This window comes from Simochromis diagramma, unplaced genomic scaffold (assembly GCF_900408965.1).
Source record: "Simochromis diagramma unplaced genomic scaffold, fSimDia1.1 OVJJ01000602.1, whole genome shotgun sequence".
NCBI classification, from domain to species: Eukaryota; Metazoa; Chordata; class Actinopteri; order Cichliformes; family Cichlidae; genus Simochromis; species Simochromis diagramma.
Genome location: NW_024387040.1, coordinates 12024710 through 12042512, shown reverse-complemented (window position 1 = coordinate 12042512; position 17803 = coordinate 12024710). Strand labels below are relative to the sequence as shown.

The following is a 17803-nucleotide window of genomic DNA, read 5'->3' as shown; positions in this document are numbered from 1 at the left end:
AATGTCCTACTCCGGATTTTGTGGAAACTGGAGGAATTCATTCTTTGGTGTTGTTATTGGAGTCACAAATGAAATTATTAAATCTAATTATTAATTTAGTAATTACATTGTATTAGTGCCAGATATCTACCTACATAACTTTCCAACCCTTTACAAGTGCTGTGCACGCTCATTCCAGCTATAAAGAAGTGCTGGATGCTCTGATTCACTGCTGCCTCACCTCCTACTGTAGGCTGACGTTTGCACATTCACTGAAGAGAACCAGTGAGATGAGAGTCAAGATTTCGTAACGCAACAGAGACATCTGCTGGTGAAAAGTGTAACTGATGTGGATTAAAAGCGACTTACTGGCTGACTTACTGGAAGCCCGACAAATGAAAGAGAAAAATTGCAGAAGTTGGTGGAAAAATGAGACAAATTAATGTCACCACAAGGAAATGTCCCCTTTTTCAGTTTCCCCTCTTAGTTCTGTCTCATTTGTATTGTTCACACTCCCATGTGTTTAGCTAGAAAAATGAAATAGTCAAACTACTGAAAACTGAAAGCACGAGATTGAAATTCATGTAACAACATTATCGGATTAAAATTCTAATTACTTTAATTAATTAAAATACTTAATTACTTACTTACTTGATGATGCCCTTCAGTGTCCATCTTTAAACCATCTAGGGAAAACAACTACCTGAGCTTGGGTAGTATTCACCTATACATTCATATACACTTACACACATGACAGAGTCAAGTCACAACGCGTAGGTTTAAGTTTGAGTAGTGACATATTTCTATCATTTGGACCCAGTAAGTGCCAGTGCCTCCTATTAATTTGAGAAGATCTGACCTGAGTAAGTTTAGTATCTTAGTCTTGTGAAACAGCCTCTAAATATCTGGGATGAAGTTCATTAAAAGAGTTTTATCTTCAAAGCAGTATTGTTCATAGTTTATCTTTTGATGCTTTACTGTGAGTTTCTGTTCTGTTGTAAGGTGATAGCAGAATATCATTCAGCTAAGGATCTACAGATTCACACAATGAGGATGAGGAAGTGAAAAGGGGAATATATGCTCATGAAAAAAATTCACACACTAAAGCACTAATGTCCTTCAGTTTAGTTTTGAAAAACTCATGGCTTAGCATATTTTATACACACAATACACCCTCATATTAATACACATGTAATATGTGACCTATAATAAAACACAGTATATTGTTATACTATTATATAACCATTTTGAAGCAGCCAAACTGTTGTATGTCAATTCACTTCACTTCATTTTTATTTATACAGTGCCAGATCACAACAATGATTCAAGGCACTCCCATTCAAGATCATCTTCTCCACCATGACCAGTCAGTTTTCAGTGCTACTGCACATTTTTTTAAATTATCTCTTGGAGGCACATACACATGGAGAACAGGTGAAACCATACCATGTAGTCATTCTTGTTTTACAGTTAGTGCATTGTAACGTAAAGGAGTTCACCAATTTTCAAGCAAATGCTTCTAAAATTTTCAGAATAATGCTCCTCGACATGCAAGTTTGTGAATATATCATCATATACAAATATATAGCAAATAATAACATACAAAGATATGGAGAAATCCCGTATGCAAGTGGGAAAGACTTAAAATGAGTATAGGATGCCTACGATCTTTGGACACCCAGTTAGCATTAAAACCGGCATTGATTCTTTCATGGAAATAACTACATTGGCTCAGGCACACTTCCAGAAATTATTGTCTGTGAACACAGCTCACTATGCCATCCACAAATCCAGATTAAAGCCCTATCATGGAAAGAATAAGCCATATGTGATCCAGAAACACCACTGTCTTCTCTGGGCCAAAGCTGGGTGGAGCAAAAGTGCATTTAATATTTTATTTCAAGCTGTATCAGTTAGCCTTGTCAAGCAGCTAACTGATACATGCACAGTGTTTTAGCATAGAATTTTAACAGTGTAGTCCCCGTAGAACACAACAACACATTAAAAGCAAATTAAAACATTAGCGGTGGATGGTGGCTATGAATAACCACTGAAATATATCTACTGTCAATGGAAAGAATTATTTTTGGAATCTGACACCTGTTTTATGGCAGAATATTAATTTTCTTTTAATGAAATCATTTTATATCACTGTTAAATTAGAGGTAAAAGACCTGCAACAGCAGCAACTGCAATGAATTCATAGAGTGAAAATATACAAAACACCACTGTCTGACAGTGCTAAGTAGGCACCATACCCTGGACTGAGGATGGGGGATTAAGTTCCTCAAAATACTGCGATGTCATTGGCAGCACAATATGACAGTGAAAATAAGAGTGGCCTTCATAACTTGTATTTTTTTCCACAATCAAAACTCGCATAATTCACTACAAGATCATGACAGGAGCAAGAGTCTGGCCATTCCTCGTCAGGACAGCTCTGGATAGACGGATAACACACTATGACCAAATGAATGTGTGGCACATTGTTTTGTTAAGTAACTGCGTGGCCTTCTCAAACCTGTTTGCTTTCCTGCTATTTTTCATCATTCTTCCATCTCCCCTCATGCCTCTCACCCTGGAGACTTTGGTTCTTTCTTTTGTTTTGGATTTATTGGATTAACTTTATTGGATTATTTTGCTGTAGCCACTTTTCTGTAGCCTCACTGTCAAAATTTATTTTGCTAAACAAGTCTTTTTTCAGCCTCACTAAGTTAATTAAATCTCTTCTGTTCACCTTACCATATTAGGGTAATCTGTACAAAAATACACCTAAAATTCCCACAAAATCTGAAATGCCATTATTTAGTTACTAATACCGCTTTGTATTTTTATTCTTTCTGACTGTATTACATTTAGGTTTAAATGAAAGGTAATATCCTTTCAATGTGGCCTTTTGTTTTTTGTTTCAGTCTTTCTAAAAGCTGCAAGGGAAAGTAAAAGTGTTAGTCTCCAGACATGGACGCCCAAGTCCCAGCATCCCAGCATGACTACGGTTAAGTTTTTGGTCCAAAAGTCTTTCCATGACACAGTTTGTATTTTTTTTTCTCTGTACACCAACACAGCCAGCCATATTACCTCATTACACTGGAACTCTTATACCACCTCCAGACCCTTCAGAATGGAGAATCAATGATTGTCACAGTTCTCACAGGTCCTTTCACTTCCTTCCAATTGGTCAAAAAAAAGACAGAGGGCACATACGACATGCAGATGAAAAGTGTCTCGAGACACAGAAAGCATTTCCTTTAGAACAGAAGGACTGTTTACACCAATGTGATGTCGTAAGTATAAGAATACATTATTTACAATGAAGATTATTCCTGATGCTTTAGTTTTAGTTTGATCTAAATCATGCTGAGTATACATACATAAAGTAATAAGAAGTGACATTCTCTAAGACATGAAAATCTGATTTTTGAGGTATTTCCATTTTGTTGTGTTGTTTACTATTCATTTGTATGATTTTTTTTTTTTTAATTCTCAGGATTTTCTGTGACATTTAAGCTTACTGTACGACTGTACATTACATTTTCTGGTTGGTTGGATTAAGCTTTCCTGCTTGTTATTTTAAAATGGATCATGGAATGGATGAGGAACAAAGCAATTTAGAAAGAGGAACAAAATGTTGCAAACCAGACATTATTTTCTTGACGCTGAGCATCATCAGTTTCCTTGTTCCTGTTGAAGGATTTTCTTTGAAGACTTGCAGAATCAGCTACAGTACGGCCATATGTGTCGGGAGTAAACTCAGAGCTGTTCCTGGAGATATTCCCTCAACTGTGACAGGCCTCGATTTAACTTCTAATAGAATTTCAACAATACATGCATCAGACTTCAAAGATCTAATAAATTTGACTAAGTTAGACCTTAATAGCAACAACATTTCACAGATAGGAAGCGGTGCGTTTGCCAGTCTAAGTTCTCTTGAGACATTAAATCTAAATAATAACAAACTTGTTACACTGGGAGAAAATGTTTTTGATGGTTTGAGTTGCCTCATTGAGCTAAGAATTAATCAAAATTGCATTAAACAAGTGGCATCCACATCTTTTAAGTCCATGACAAGTTTAAAACTTCTGGACATTTCTCATAACAAACTGCAACACATTACAAAAGTTCATTTGATATTGCAACATCTGCCACATCTACGGGAGCTGGTAATAAGCAACAATGATTTAACCACTTTTCAGTCATTTGAACTGACAAACAAATCATTAGAACTTCAGTACCTTGATTTGTCGAAAAATCCCCTCGCAGTCTTCAGGATCACTGCCGATGTTTTTCCAAATCTCACCTGGTTTAAAATTGGGAGCCCAGCCAGAAAGAAACAGATGATATGGGACGTGCAAAACAAGACATTTCTTAGTCGTGTTACTACTCTTGACATTAGTGAGCTTCACTTGGGTCTTGGGGACATGGAAAGGTTGTTAGAGTCAGTGAACTCATCATTAACTATTCTGAGAATGAATGCAATGACACATAACCTGACCACACTGATCAACATTTCCTGCACCATCCCAACAATGAGGACTCTGCAGCTTCGAAGCAATAAGCTCAGCTTTGTTAATGCATACTTGTTTAAGTTGTGTATTAATGTAACTGAGTTAGTTTTGACAGACAACAAAATAAAATACATCCATGATGATGCTTTCAGATCCCTTAAAAACTTAAGGATTTTAACGCTGAGTAAAAACAGGCTTCCACTGGTTCCAGCTGCAACAAGGAATCTACCAACTCTTTCAGAGCTGGATCTCAGCACCAATAACATCAGCACACTGGACTGCCATGATTTCACCAATCAGACAAAGCTCAGAAAGCTTTATCTTTATCAGAATTCAATCACAGCTCTGAAACCATGTCTTTTCAAGGATTTAAAAGGATTACAAACTCTAAAATTACAGACAAACCAAATAACTAAATTGAACAGTGCTTTCAAAGAACATTTGCCTGAACTTAGATACCTGTATTTAAATATAAACAAACTCACTGCTATCAAAAAGGATGAATTTAAAGGCTTACATTCCCTCCTGAACTTGTCATTACACCAAAATCAAATAGAAATTGTTGATCATAAGAGTTTTGCAGGACTGACAAATCTTACCTGCCTTTATCTACAACGGAACTCTATTAAACAAGATAAACTACAAAAAGGTATTTTCAATCCTCTGATTAATTTAAGAAGACTTGATTTGAGTGAAAATCACATCAATTACAATGAAAGTAGAAATTTGCCGGATCCTCCATTTTCTCGGCTGTCCCATCTAGAGGAACTGCTTGTTTTTTCACAACACCACAGGTTGCATAGTTATCTGCCTGGGAACTTTTTGCAAGGTTTGACCAGTCTTTTGAGTTTCAAAGCCAGGAATATCCGTATTGCATCTCTGGACAAAGACACCTTTGTTTACACGCCACAGCTGCAATTACTTGAACTTTCTTCAAATGAACTTAAAGAACTCCCTCCAGATCTGTTTTTCCCAATTCCAAACCTTAAACGCCTTTATATATCCAGGACAGCTCTTTACTCTCTAGAGTTCCTTAAAGATGCCAACCTCACAAAGCTGGAGTTTCTACAGGCAAGACAGAATTTATATTCAGTTATCTGCAAAGAAGATATAAAATCCCTACCAGCTCTGACTTATCTGGACCTTCAGGGCAATGGATTCACCTGCAACTGTGATAACAGCTGGTTTCTCTCGTGGGCAATAAATAACAGCAAAACTCAAGTTTATGATGCATATAACTTTACGTGCAACTATCCACAAGAATTCAAAAGTAAGAAGCTGTTGGACTTGGACACCCGCTTCTGCTCAGTTGACATGGGCTTTATTTGTTTTCTCTGCACCACATGTGCAATCCTATGCTTGATGGTGGTGTCCTTCACTTACCATTTTATGAGATTGCAGCTGGTCTATGCCTATTACCTGTTCATAGCTTGGTTCTTTGACAAAAAGCACAAAAACAAGAAAACTCCTCATCAGTACGACGCCTTTATCTCCTACAACACCCATGATGAGCCTTGGGTCATTGACAAGCTCTTACCAAAACTGGAAGGAGAACAGGGCTGGAGACTGTGCCTACACCATCGAGACTTTGAACCAGGTAAGACTGCAGGCTTGAATTCAAAGTTAAATGGTGATTGTTTGACTTGAAAATGTCTCTCAGTTAGTCTGTTTTTGCCCATCACTTCATTCCAGATTAAAAAAACTATATATAGAGCAATTAAATCTAGAACATTTGTTTTGGTGATCCTCAACCTACTTGTCCAACAAAGTTAACATTTTCTTTCTTTTATTTTCTGTTTTTCACATTCAGACACCCTAGTAACTACATTTTAATTTGTTGACACTACTACAGTAGCTTTGCATGGCCTCAATCAAAGGTTTATCGGTGTCAGTTCAATTAGGGGAGATCATTTGAAAGTAATGAACATGATTCATTGATACAGTAAAATTAATCAGTGTATTTGGTGATTAAACATCAGTGACCTGTCATGGAAGAACAGAATCCCATTAGTGACAGGATTCAGGGCAGGGCCCCCTGGAGTCTAGGTACTGGTGTTTTTCCTCTGAGAGATTTGGGCAAGGTCGAGATAGGGAGGAGGTGGGTTGCACGGAACAGAGTCTGAAAGGAAGACTGATGTTGAGCATAGGTTTAAACCACACAGAGCGGTGGTTGACTGGTTCAAAGAATGCAAGCAAGAAGATCAGGTTGCACAATAAGGATATCAGTATTGAGAGTGGCAGTGTGGGAAAGTTGTAGTGATGCAATAAACAGGCTGGCAACCCAACACCCAGGACAGCAGGCAGAAGCATGACAGCAGATCTTCCTTATTTAAGTTGCATACAGTTTAATTTACATTTTAAAAATTGCTATTATAAAATTTACCGTTAATTAAAGGTCAGTGGCTTTACAGCAGTGATGCCAGACAGTATAAAAGCTCTGGGTTTGAACCCGCTAGCTCGGGCCTGTCTCATTGGAGGTTTCCTGTAGCACCCTCAAACATTGACGTAGGATGTAGAGTTATAAAAAAGGGTTTATTCTGGTCTTGACAACCCATGAGAACAGGTCGTGGACGAAAACAATAAAACAAAAAACATCACATCAAAATGCACTCTTGTACTTGGTGCCAATCAATCAAAAGTCCTTAATAACAGAAAATAAAACATTTAAAGTACACAAACCTTGTTAGCTGACATCCAGGAGGGACTAAATAGTCCTTTGTAGCCTTATTATCTTATTCTCCATCTTTTTTCTCACTTATTTCTTCTCTTTTTCTAACTTTGAACATTACTTTCTCCATGTGTGGAGCTAACCACAAGCTGCAGCATGCAGACACCATGTGTGCTAGCAAAAAAGTGGCTGGGTGGAGACCCAAACTGCAAACAACTCTACCCTCCATAGTTCACCACCAGAGGGTGCAAAAGAGCAAAATCTGGACATACAGCTCAACAAAACATCAAATGCAAAAGATCTTTACATTACCTGTTCTTCCTATGCATGTGTGGATTCTTCAACTTCTCCCACATTTCAAATACATACATTCAAATTCACTTTAACTAATAGGCCTCTGTGAACTAAAAAATGTATGGATAGATAGATAGATAGTGAGACTACCTGACAGCAGATACCTGTTGGAGTACTTTTGATAAAAGTTGTCATTGTTGTGCTTGAAATTCCAAACGTTGTTTTGAACTGCATGTTCAGATATTTTTCTTTCCCTCCCCTACATCTAGGATGGTGGGGGGTGCTATTAGCTATGGTGTTTAACTGCAGACAATTCCATGTAAGGTACTGGTTTGCTTATTTAGTAAGGAATGTTTACTTCCTGCCATTCATGGGCTCACCTGTGCTTGTATATGGTGGACCGTTAAAGGAGTTAAGCCATGTACGGGGAAGATGACCCTTTTATGACCAGCAGGAAGTCACATATACAGAGACACACATGCACACACGCACACACGCACACACACACACATAGTGCCTCAGCTTTTATGACGTACCATATGGGTTTTACAATGATTGTGTGTCACTGAATAAAAGGCTGCGAGGGGACGCTGGTTTTTAGGAGTTGGCTGGGATCAGGTGAGGAGCTTTCAGTTCCAAGATCCTGATCCGACTGGCTTCCCTTGCAAGTTGAATGGTCTGAGCTCTAAGTGTCTTGCTTTGTTCATGGGGATAAGTCTCTGAGTCAGCGAGTGCAGACCTAACAATACCTCAAGATACTTTCATACAGTGGGGCAAAAAAGTATTTAGTCAGCCACCGATTGTGCAAGTTCCCCCACCTAAAATGATGACAGAGGTCAGTAATTTGCACCAGAGGTACACTTCAACTGTGAGAGACAGAATGTGAAAAAAAAATCCATGAATTCACATGGTAGGATTTGTAAAGAATTTATTCGTAAATTAGGGTGGAAAATAAGTATTTGGTCACCTCAAACAAGGAAAATCTCTGGCTCTCACAGACCTGTAACGTCTTCTGTAAGAAGCTTTTCTGTCCCCCACTCGTTACCTGTATGAATGGCACCTGTTTGAACTCATCATCTGTATAAAAGACACCTGTCCACAGCCTCAAACAGTCAGACTCCAAACTCCACCATGGCCAAGACCAAAGAGCTTTCGAAGGACACCAGGAAAAGTATTGTAGACCTGCACCAGACTGGGAAGAGTGAATCTACAATAGGCAAGCAGCTTGGTGTGAAAAAATCAACTGTGGGAGCAATCATCAGAAAATGGAAGACATACAAGACCACTGATAATCTCCCTCGATCTGGGGCTCCACGCAAGATCTCATCCCGTGGGGTCAAAATGATCATGAGAACGGTGAGCAAAGATCCCAGAACCACACAGGGGGACCTGGTGAATGACCTGCAGAGAGCTGGGACCAAAGTAACAAAGGTCACCATCAGTAACACACTACAACGGCAGGGAATCAAATCCCGCAGTGCCAGACGTGTTCCGCTGCTGAAGCCAGTGCATGTCCAGGCCCGTCTGAAGTTTGCCAGAGAGCACATGGATGATACAACAGAGGATTGGGAGAATGTCATGTGGTCAGATGAAACAAAAGTAGAACTTTTTGGTATAAACTCAACTCGTCGTGTTTGGAGGACGAAGAATACTGAGTTGCATCCCAAGAACACCATACCTACTGTGAAGCATGGGGGTGGAAACATCATGCTATGGGGCTGTTTTTCTGCCAAGGGGACAGGACGACTGATCCGTGTTAAGGACAGAATGAATGGGGCCATGTATCGTGAGATTTTAAGCCAAAACCTCCTTCCATCAGTGAGAACTTTGAAGATGAAACGAGGCTGGGTCTTCCAACATGACAATGATCCAAAACACACCACCCGGGCAACAAAGGAGTGGCTCCGTAAGAAGCATTTGAAAGTCCTGGAGTGGCCTAGCCAGTCTCCAGACCTCAACCCCATACAAAATCTGTGGCGGGAGTTGAAAGTCCGTGTTGCTCGGCGACAGCCCCAAAACATCACTGCTCTCGAGAAGATCTGCATGGAGGAATGGGCCAAAATACCAGCTACTGTGTGTGCAAACCTGGTAAAGACCTATAGTAAACGTTTGACCTCTGTTATTGCCAACAAAGGTTATGTTACAAAGTATTGAGTTGTATTTTTGTTATTGACCAAATACTTATTTTCCACCCTGATTTACGAATAAATTCTTTACAAATCCTACCATGTGGATTCATGGATTTTTTTTTTCACATTCTGTCTCTCACAGTTGAAGTGTACCTCTGGTGCAAATTACTGACCTCTGTCATCATTTTAGGTGGGGGAACTTGCACAATCGGTGGCTGACTAAATACTTTTTTGCCCCACTGTATGTACTCCGGAGGGTGTCACCACAGTACTTACATGACCTACTGAGGACAGCCACTGAGTGTAACATTTTCTCTTCTCAGGGAAGCCCATCATAGATAACATCACGGATGCCATTTATGGAAGCCGGAAGACCATTTGTGTTATCAGTCACAAATACCTTGAGAGTGAATGGTGCTCCAGAGAGATCCAGGCAGCCAGGTAACCTGTTGGCTCCTTCAGGCAATGTATCATACATACAGTGGTATGTAGTGTGACTTTGTAGTGTATCTAGACTCATGTGTAGATACACTACACTTAATTAAGACAAATATCTAATCATCCAATCACAAGTCAAGCATTTAATCATGTAGATATGATCAAGCTGAAGTTCAAACTGAGCATCAGGAGGAAAAGTGAGTGAAAGTGACATGGTTTTTTATTTGAGTGTTTCAGAAACTGCTGATCTACTGGTATTTTTCCCACACAACCATCTCTGGGGTTTGCAGATAAAGGTCTAAAAAGATAAAATATCTATTGAGTGAAAGTTTTCTGGGTAAAAATGCCTTGTTGATGGTCAGAGGAGAATGAGCAGACTACTTTAAGCTCATATGAATTGAACAGTAACTCAATCAACCACTTGTTACAAACAAGATATGCAGAAGAGCATCTCTGAAGGCACAACACATTGGCATTAAAGCACATGGGAGTAAGAAGAATTTGAACTAATTTGATTAAAAACACTCATTTTGTCCCTCTGCGAATTATTAACTTATCATGGTGGAGGGCTCAGTGTGCCCCAGGAATCCCAGGGGCTATGTTGTCAGGGGCTTCTTTTGTCCCCTAGTAGGGTATCCTATGGCAAATTGGTCCTGGGTGAGGAACCAGACAAAGAGCAATTCAAAAACCCCTATGAGCAGAAGATCGAGGTAATAGTTCACCCTGCCGTGATAGGGTTACGGGAGCCCCACCCTGGAGCAAGACCCAGGAAGGGTGCCCAAGGGCATCTGAAGGCTGGGCCTTAGTCCATGGGGCCCGGCTAGCCACAGCCCAACAGAGGTACATGGGCACAACCTCCAAATGTGTGTGGGGGGGGGAGTCCCTGGCAGACTGATCCCTACCTACCGAGATTAGCGATTGGGACATGCAATGTCACCTATCTGGTGGGGAAGGAGTCTGCACTAGTGCGTGAGATTTAGAGGTACCGGCTTTTTATATCCAGGGGTCACCTCAATGCATTGGCTTGGGCTCCAGAACCAGTCTCCTGAAGTGACACTGGGCTTTGTCTCACTCTGGACTTGCCCTAGGTGAGAGGCGGCAGGCTGGGGTGGGTATGTTAGTATCCCTGTCGGCTTGCTGCCTGTATACTGGGTCTTGGAATGGGTCCGGACTGTCATTTGCGGTCATGCGCCAAACAACAGAGTACCCAACCTTCTTGGAGACTGGGGACGTTGAATGGACTATGTTCAGCACCTCCATTGCTGATTGATGCCTGTTGTGGTGGTAACAACTAAACCAAATGGTGGACACCAGAGTTAAAGGAAACCATCAGGCTAAAGAGGGAGTCCTATTGGGCTTGGTTAGGCTGTGGGACTTCGGAGGCCACTGATAAGTACCAACAGGCCAACCGGAACACAGCTCTGGTAGTGGCTGAAGTAAAAACCCAGGTGTGGGAGGAGATCATAGAGGTCATGGAAAAAGACTTTTGGACTGCCTCAAAGAGAATCTGGCAAACTGTCAGGTGACTCAGGAGGGGAAAGCGGTGCTCAACCTGCACTGTGTATAGTGTGGTCGAGTACAGCTAACTTTGACTGAGGGCAGTAGATGGGCAGTAGAAGGAATACTTAAAGGACCTCCTAAATCCCACTGACACGTCTTCCTTAGAGGAATGGGATGAACAGGACAACTTATCTATCTCCGAGGGTGAGATCACTGGGGCAGTGAGGGCCGCTGGAGTGAATGAAGTTTGCCCTGAACTCCTGAAAGCTCTCGACAATGTTTCATGGAGATCAGGGTTTTGTAATCTGGATTGGCAAACTGAGATGGTGGTTACCATCTTCAAGAAGGGGAACTGGAGGGTGTGTTCCAACTACAGGTGGACACTCCTCAACCTCCCTGGGAAAGTCTATACCATGGTACTGGAAAGGAGAGTCCCTTTTTTATTTGAACCTTGAATACAGGAAGAACAATGTGGTTTTTGTCCCGGTTGCGGAAAACTGGACCAGCTGTTTACCATGCACCCTCAAGGATGCTTGAGGGTGCATGGGAGTTTGCCACTTGGGTGGTCTCAGAATCTCATCTCTGCTTTTCGCAGCTGATGTGGTTCTGTTGGCTTCATCAGGTGACAGCCTCCAGCTTACACTGGAGCAGTTCGCAGCTGAGTGCGAATGGGAATCAGCACCTCCAATCTGAGGCCATGGTCCTCAGCCGGAAAAAGGTTTCGTGCCCACTCTGGGTCAGGGACGAGTTACTGCCCCAAGGGGAAGAGTTTAAGTATCTTGGGGTCTTGTTTACGAGTGAGGGGAGAAGGGAGGGGAGATCAACAGACTGATTGGTGCTGCAGCTGCAGTGATGTGGACGCTGTACTAGTTCATCGTGGTGAAGAGAAAGCTGAGCATAGAAACGAAGCTCACAATTTATCGGTTGATCTACATCCCTACCCTCACCTATGGTCACAAGCTTTGGGTAGTGATCACAAGAACGAGACCCTGGATACAAGCAGTGGAAATAAGCTGTCTCCGAAGGGTGCCTGGCCGCTCCGTTAAAGATAGAGCAGTTCGGCCATCTGGGAGGAGCTTAGAGTAGAGCTGCTGTTCCCCCACATTGAAAGGAGCCAGTTGACATGGTTTGGGTATCTGACAAGGATGCCTCCTGGGTGAGGTGTTCTGGGCATGGACACTAATTTTTGCTGGGTAGAAAGGGACAGATCTAGAGGTGTGAGTGACAACTCAGTTATAAGTAATAATAAAAATGGCATAATATAATAATATATATAAAAAAGCTTTTTCTTGGAGCTCATTTTCTTTTCAAAACTGAACTTTTTTTTTTTAATTACACTAATTTGTTTAGAAAATGTTCTGATAACTTTTTCAAATGAAATTTACAATTAGTTTTCATCACCTAATGAATTAACAGAAAGGCAATAATTCATATGAAGGAACTGTTAGCCAGCAATAAACAATTGGCATACTGTCACTGTAATTCTAGTTTAAGTTATATTCTTGGATTTGTTGTTCTTCACGATTTTGGTTCTCTTTATTGCGATATATATATATTAGTTCCTTGGCTTTAGGTTTCTGTTACTTTGCCTTCCCAGTGTTCAACGTTTCATGTCTAGTCACTCTTGTATTCATGTTCCCCATGTCTCTTCAGTCATGTCTCGTTGCTTCAGTGTCAAATCCGCATCTTTGTGAATGTTTCCTGTACTTTGATAGTCTCGTGTGCTATGTGAGATTTTTCAGTTTTGCTTCCTCCCAGTCTGGTTATGTCTGATTACTCCCAGATGTGCTCTCCTCCTGTGTCTAATTCCCTCCTTATTCGCTTGTGTATTTAAGCCCTGTGTTTTGCTCTGCCTGTCGTCATGTTGTCCCATGTGCTGTGACTTTTTCTGTGTTTTTTCACATCCCTGGTAATAGCTAGCTCCCTGTTTTCTAGTCTTTTAGTTCTTTGCCTTCCAGTTTAGATTTTGTTTTCGTGAGTTCCAGGTTTTGTTTGTTTTCTGCTTCAGCGCAATAAAAGTTGCCTCTTTGAGTTCATCCCTCTATGTCTGTCAGTCCTGCGTTTGGGTCCCGCCTGTCCCACGGCACTAAACATGACACATATTACGGTTCACTTCCCCATTTATGTGATTGCAGGTTTTCTAGAATCCTTATTGTTTTACCTAGTTATTTACCTTTCAATTTAAAAAAAACATTGATAGTAGTTTTTACCACTATATGGAACTTGATAAAATTAACAACAATTCAACGTTACCCACTACAGCAGTTTTTCCAAGGAAAATAATCCTACACCAAAAGTATAAACTCCAGCAAACTGCTGCACATGCCTGAATGTCTTTTGTCATATCTACAGCTGACACGTTACCTCTGCAGTTAATCCTCCATACTCTGAGGATTACCCAAGACATTTGCCTTGCTAGTCAGAACTGAATAATATTTGAAAAAGCAAGTATTGCAATTAACCTGTTTAGTGGCATTTAACCTGAACCTTTCAAACTGGCATGCATAAAACTTCTTAAAAAAATTTTTTTCCAGCTTTTATTCTCCTCCTTAATGTCTTATGATTTGTTTTATTTTATTCTTTCGAATCAGTTTTGTGTCTTTGTCTTACAATGACTTCAGGAATTCAAGACATAAAGCACTTGAGTTTCTTTTTCTCCATCTTTAGTTTTCGTCTGTTTGATGAGCAGAAGGACATACTTATCCTGGTGTTTCTGGAGGACATTCCCAGCTATCTGCTGTCTCCCTACCACCGCATGAGGAAGATGTTGAAGAAGAAAACCTACCTGAGCTGGCCACGAGCTGCAGAGAACACAGAGTTGTTCTGGGAAAAACTCCGGCAGGCTCTAGAGACCAGTGAAAATCCAGAAGCGGAGTTGTTACTTCTCACTGTGTCAAACACGCCATGATGAAAAGGAAATATAAAGTAATTGTTTAGCAACAAGTGTAATTCATAGTTTTTGAGATTCATTTGCTTCAATACCAAAGGCGCAATACGTTTATTTGAAGTATACACCTTGTTGAACATTTTCACAGCGCTCAATTTTGGGGTTTTTTTTCTTTCCAATCAGTTTTCCTGTTGTTTAACAGAAATTGAATGTCACTTGAAGTGTTTGAAAATCAGTTGACCAGCTTGAATACAATCCAAGTTACTTAGTTATCGTAAGTTTTTGAGTGTCTGAGCTCTGCCATTTCACATCTGATAATAACGGATGCACATTTAATGTGCCTTGAAAAAAAGGTCAAAAGTCAGCCTCAGTGTGCTATTACCAGGCCATGATTTTATTGTAAATTTGTTTGTAATTATTTCATGATAGTGAGTTACCATGTTCAGATATTTCTGTAATCTTAATGTGTTTATTGTTTCTGCACAAACTGTTTACATTTTGTTTGAAATAGAAAAATGGAAGAAACAACAAATAAAAAGATATTCTGTCTTTGATGACTCACAGAATCACACTTTTAATATTCACTTTAGTCTTAAAAAGATACTAGAATATTGTATGATATAAACATACAGGAACAGCAAAAATAATGTATACCTGTAAGTAAGGACTCAGATTTGACTCTAAGTATTCTAGAGTCAAATGTGAGGCCATCTGTCCAACAGCTAAAGCAACCGGACAAGGATCCCAAGCACAGCAGCAACTCTACAACAGATTATAGCAAATTATTGCAATGATCTAAACCGCAATCCAACTTTAATGCAGGACTTTGTGAATGCTGTTTTCAAACCTCAGTGACCTGGGCTGTAAGGTTGTCGAGAAGAGACGGTAAAAGTTACTCTACAATATTGTGAGAGACTGATAAACTCAAACAGAAACCTATTACCTCAAGCTATTACTCTTAAAGCTGATTCTACAAGCTTTTGAATCATGGGGTATACTTTTTAACACACTTCTCCTCCATTTTGGCTTCAGTTTTGTTAAGTAAATAATGACACATTGGAATAAGTTCAGCTGAGGCCATAACATTTTGTTATGTCCTGATATATTAGAAACATTAGAACTGAAAAAGGATGTACCTTCTTCCTCTTCTTCTTCTTTCAAATATGACTTTACTTTTTTTTTTTTTTTCCTACGGGTGTTGCTGAAATTTTTTTCAGAAAGTGTTTTGTAAAAGTCATGTGCTGTCCAATAAATATTTTATATAAACAATTGTTTTAACTAGTTTTGCATAAGAAATTATTTACGATTTACAATATTAATTACATTATCACACCTTCATGATTTTCTTTTTTTTTGCATTGTTGTCATAGTATTATGGACAACAGACATTTCATGACACAAAATGTATAAATAGCAACAGAAAACTGCAGCGTCTAGTTTAGTTCCCTCTTTAGAGATAAAAATACACACAGTTTCACAGAATTTGGCCCCTTTCTGAGAAATTGGAGCACATTTGTCACTTTGTGACTTAGTTTTAAATAATTTTTTCACAGGCCAGTTTTTTTCTCAGCACTTACATAAGAATATTTATAAAATTCCTAGCACAGATCAAATAAATAGTATAGGCATAGTATATCCAAACACGGCCGTTAAAAAAGCATGAAATATAATGACATAATGGCAACTTTGTAGCTTGAGAGTTATAATCCTGAATGCTCATGAAATGTCTGCATGCTGTTAGTGTTTTTATGGACAAACAAGGGATATGAAAGATTGTCCAAAACTGTAAATGTAATTCCAGCTTATTTCAATCTGGTGCATTCCTCCATTAATGTGCCTGTTGTTCTTTAGGTCATATGAACAGGCTGTCTCCATTTTTGCCAGATATGAGGCTATGACAGAATCCCACTTTTAATCTTCACTTTAGTGAAGATACTATCATATTGTATAACTCAAACATACTGGAACAGCAAAAGGAATGTACCAAATTATTCCAGAGGCAAATGCGTCCAACAGCTAACAGGACAAGGATCCAAGGACAAGGAATCCACATAATGAAGAATTTGTGTATTGGAAAACTGCACCATTTTCCTGGATTTCTACATCAGAGGTGGTAAGTACAGCATTAACATAAGCCATAAAGGACAGTAGATTTTTTTACACAACAATGTTCTCTTTTGTCGTTTTGACATCGGGGCAGTCAGCTTTCCAGCTGCTTCTGCACTCCACACTTGTCTCTCTCCTTATGTCCCAGCGTCACTGAAAAAATGGAAGAACCTGATTACTGAGTGGCAGCAGCTGTCCTGCCAGCCAGACTAGCACTGCCCCTTGAGCCCGCTATACCACCCTCCACTGCAGTGGAGCCAGAGACCACACCCCCTCCACAGACACGTTAGTCAGAAATGTACCAGGTTAAAATAAACTTCAAATATCCTTTAACCCTTTAAGACCTACCATAGAACCAAGTCCGCCAGAGCTTACTTTATATTTTTACATGTTGTAGTGCCATTTTTGGGAGCATTTCAAGTTGCTATACATCAATACAACTGTTATAGCCCATATTATAATAATATGTCTGCATTAAGTCCATAGTAACTACATTAATTGCAAAAAAAAAGTGCAATAAACTACAAAAAAATTGAAAATCGTTTTTGTTTTTTTTACACATATTTCTACTTGGAGAAATTTAAGAGGCTTATCCCTTAAAACTTTAAATACAAAAAAGTTGCAAAAAATAGTTTACAACAACAGGAAATTTATTTTGAGTGTCTTCATAGTTTTAATTTTGAGCTAGAGCAATTTTTATATACTGCAGGAAAAACGAAAAACAATCCTATGATGCAAATTTGCAAAGAAAACAGCATGTGCATCAAAATAAATAAACTATTTCCAGCAGTGCAATTCGAGTTCTAAGTATCCCAGCAACTATTCAGAAAAGCATAAAGTCAAACATGACTTATAAAAACACCAGTACAGGCTTTTAAGGCCTACAAGTAAAAAACTACATTTTCCGCGAAAATGACGTCACTTCCGTTTTCGGGCAGGGAATGGCAGACATGCGATCGTTCGTGCTGACATCTTTTTCAATGTGGGAAGTGTTACGAACAGCTGATCGGATCAGCAAAGTATGTTTCTGGAATATTATGTTTTTGTTGCTGCAAGCGCTTTTTATGCAATTTTTTGCAAAGCTATATGTGGAAGGAAACCGTGACCTAGGACAAGCTGATGGCATAAGATGCAGTGTTGGGTAAGTTACTTTAAAAAAGTAATTAATTACTATTACTAATTACTTAATCAATATTGTATTTAAAATACTTATCTAATTACTGTGTCTGAAAAGTAACTTAATTACTCAATAAGTAATTTAACTAAATACTTCCCCATAAACCTTGAGTGGACAAAC

General features: G+C 39.5%; 1 protein-coding gene across 3 annotated transcripts in view; it reads left to right on the top strand.

Annotated features, from left to right (window-relative positions):
- Positions 1–3131: 3131 nt before the first annotated feature.
- Positions 3132–17803, top strand: part of LOC120741339 (toll-like receptor 13) — a 26865-nt gene continuing 12193 nt past the window's right edge. The window contains exons 1-4 of one of the 3 annotated variants that reach the window (XM_040044163.1): positions 3132–3263; positions 3467–6081; positions 9899–10016; positions 14181–15602. In XM_040044163.1, the coding sequence (XP_039900097.1) occupies positions 3555–6081; positions 9899–10016; positions 14181–14421 (2886 nt within the window). In that variant the 5' untranslated portion in view covers positions 3132–3263; positions 3467–3554 and the 3' untranslated portion in view covers positions 14422–15602. Of the gene's footprint in view, positions 6082–9898; positions 10017–14180; positions 15603–17803 lie in introns of those variants that run through there. The other 2 variants (XM_040044165.1, XM_040044164.1) reach the window with 2 other exon arrangements.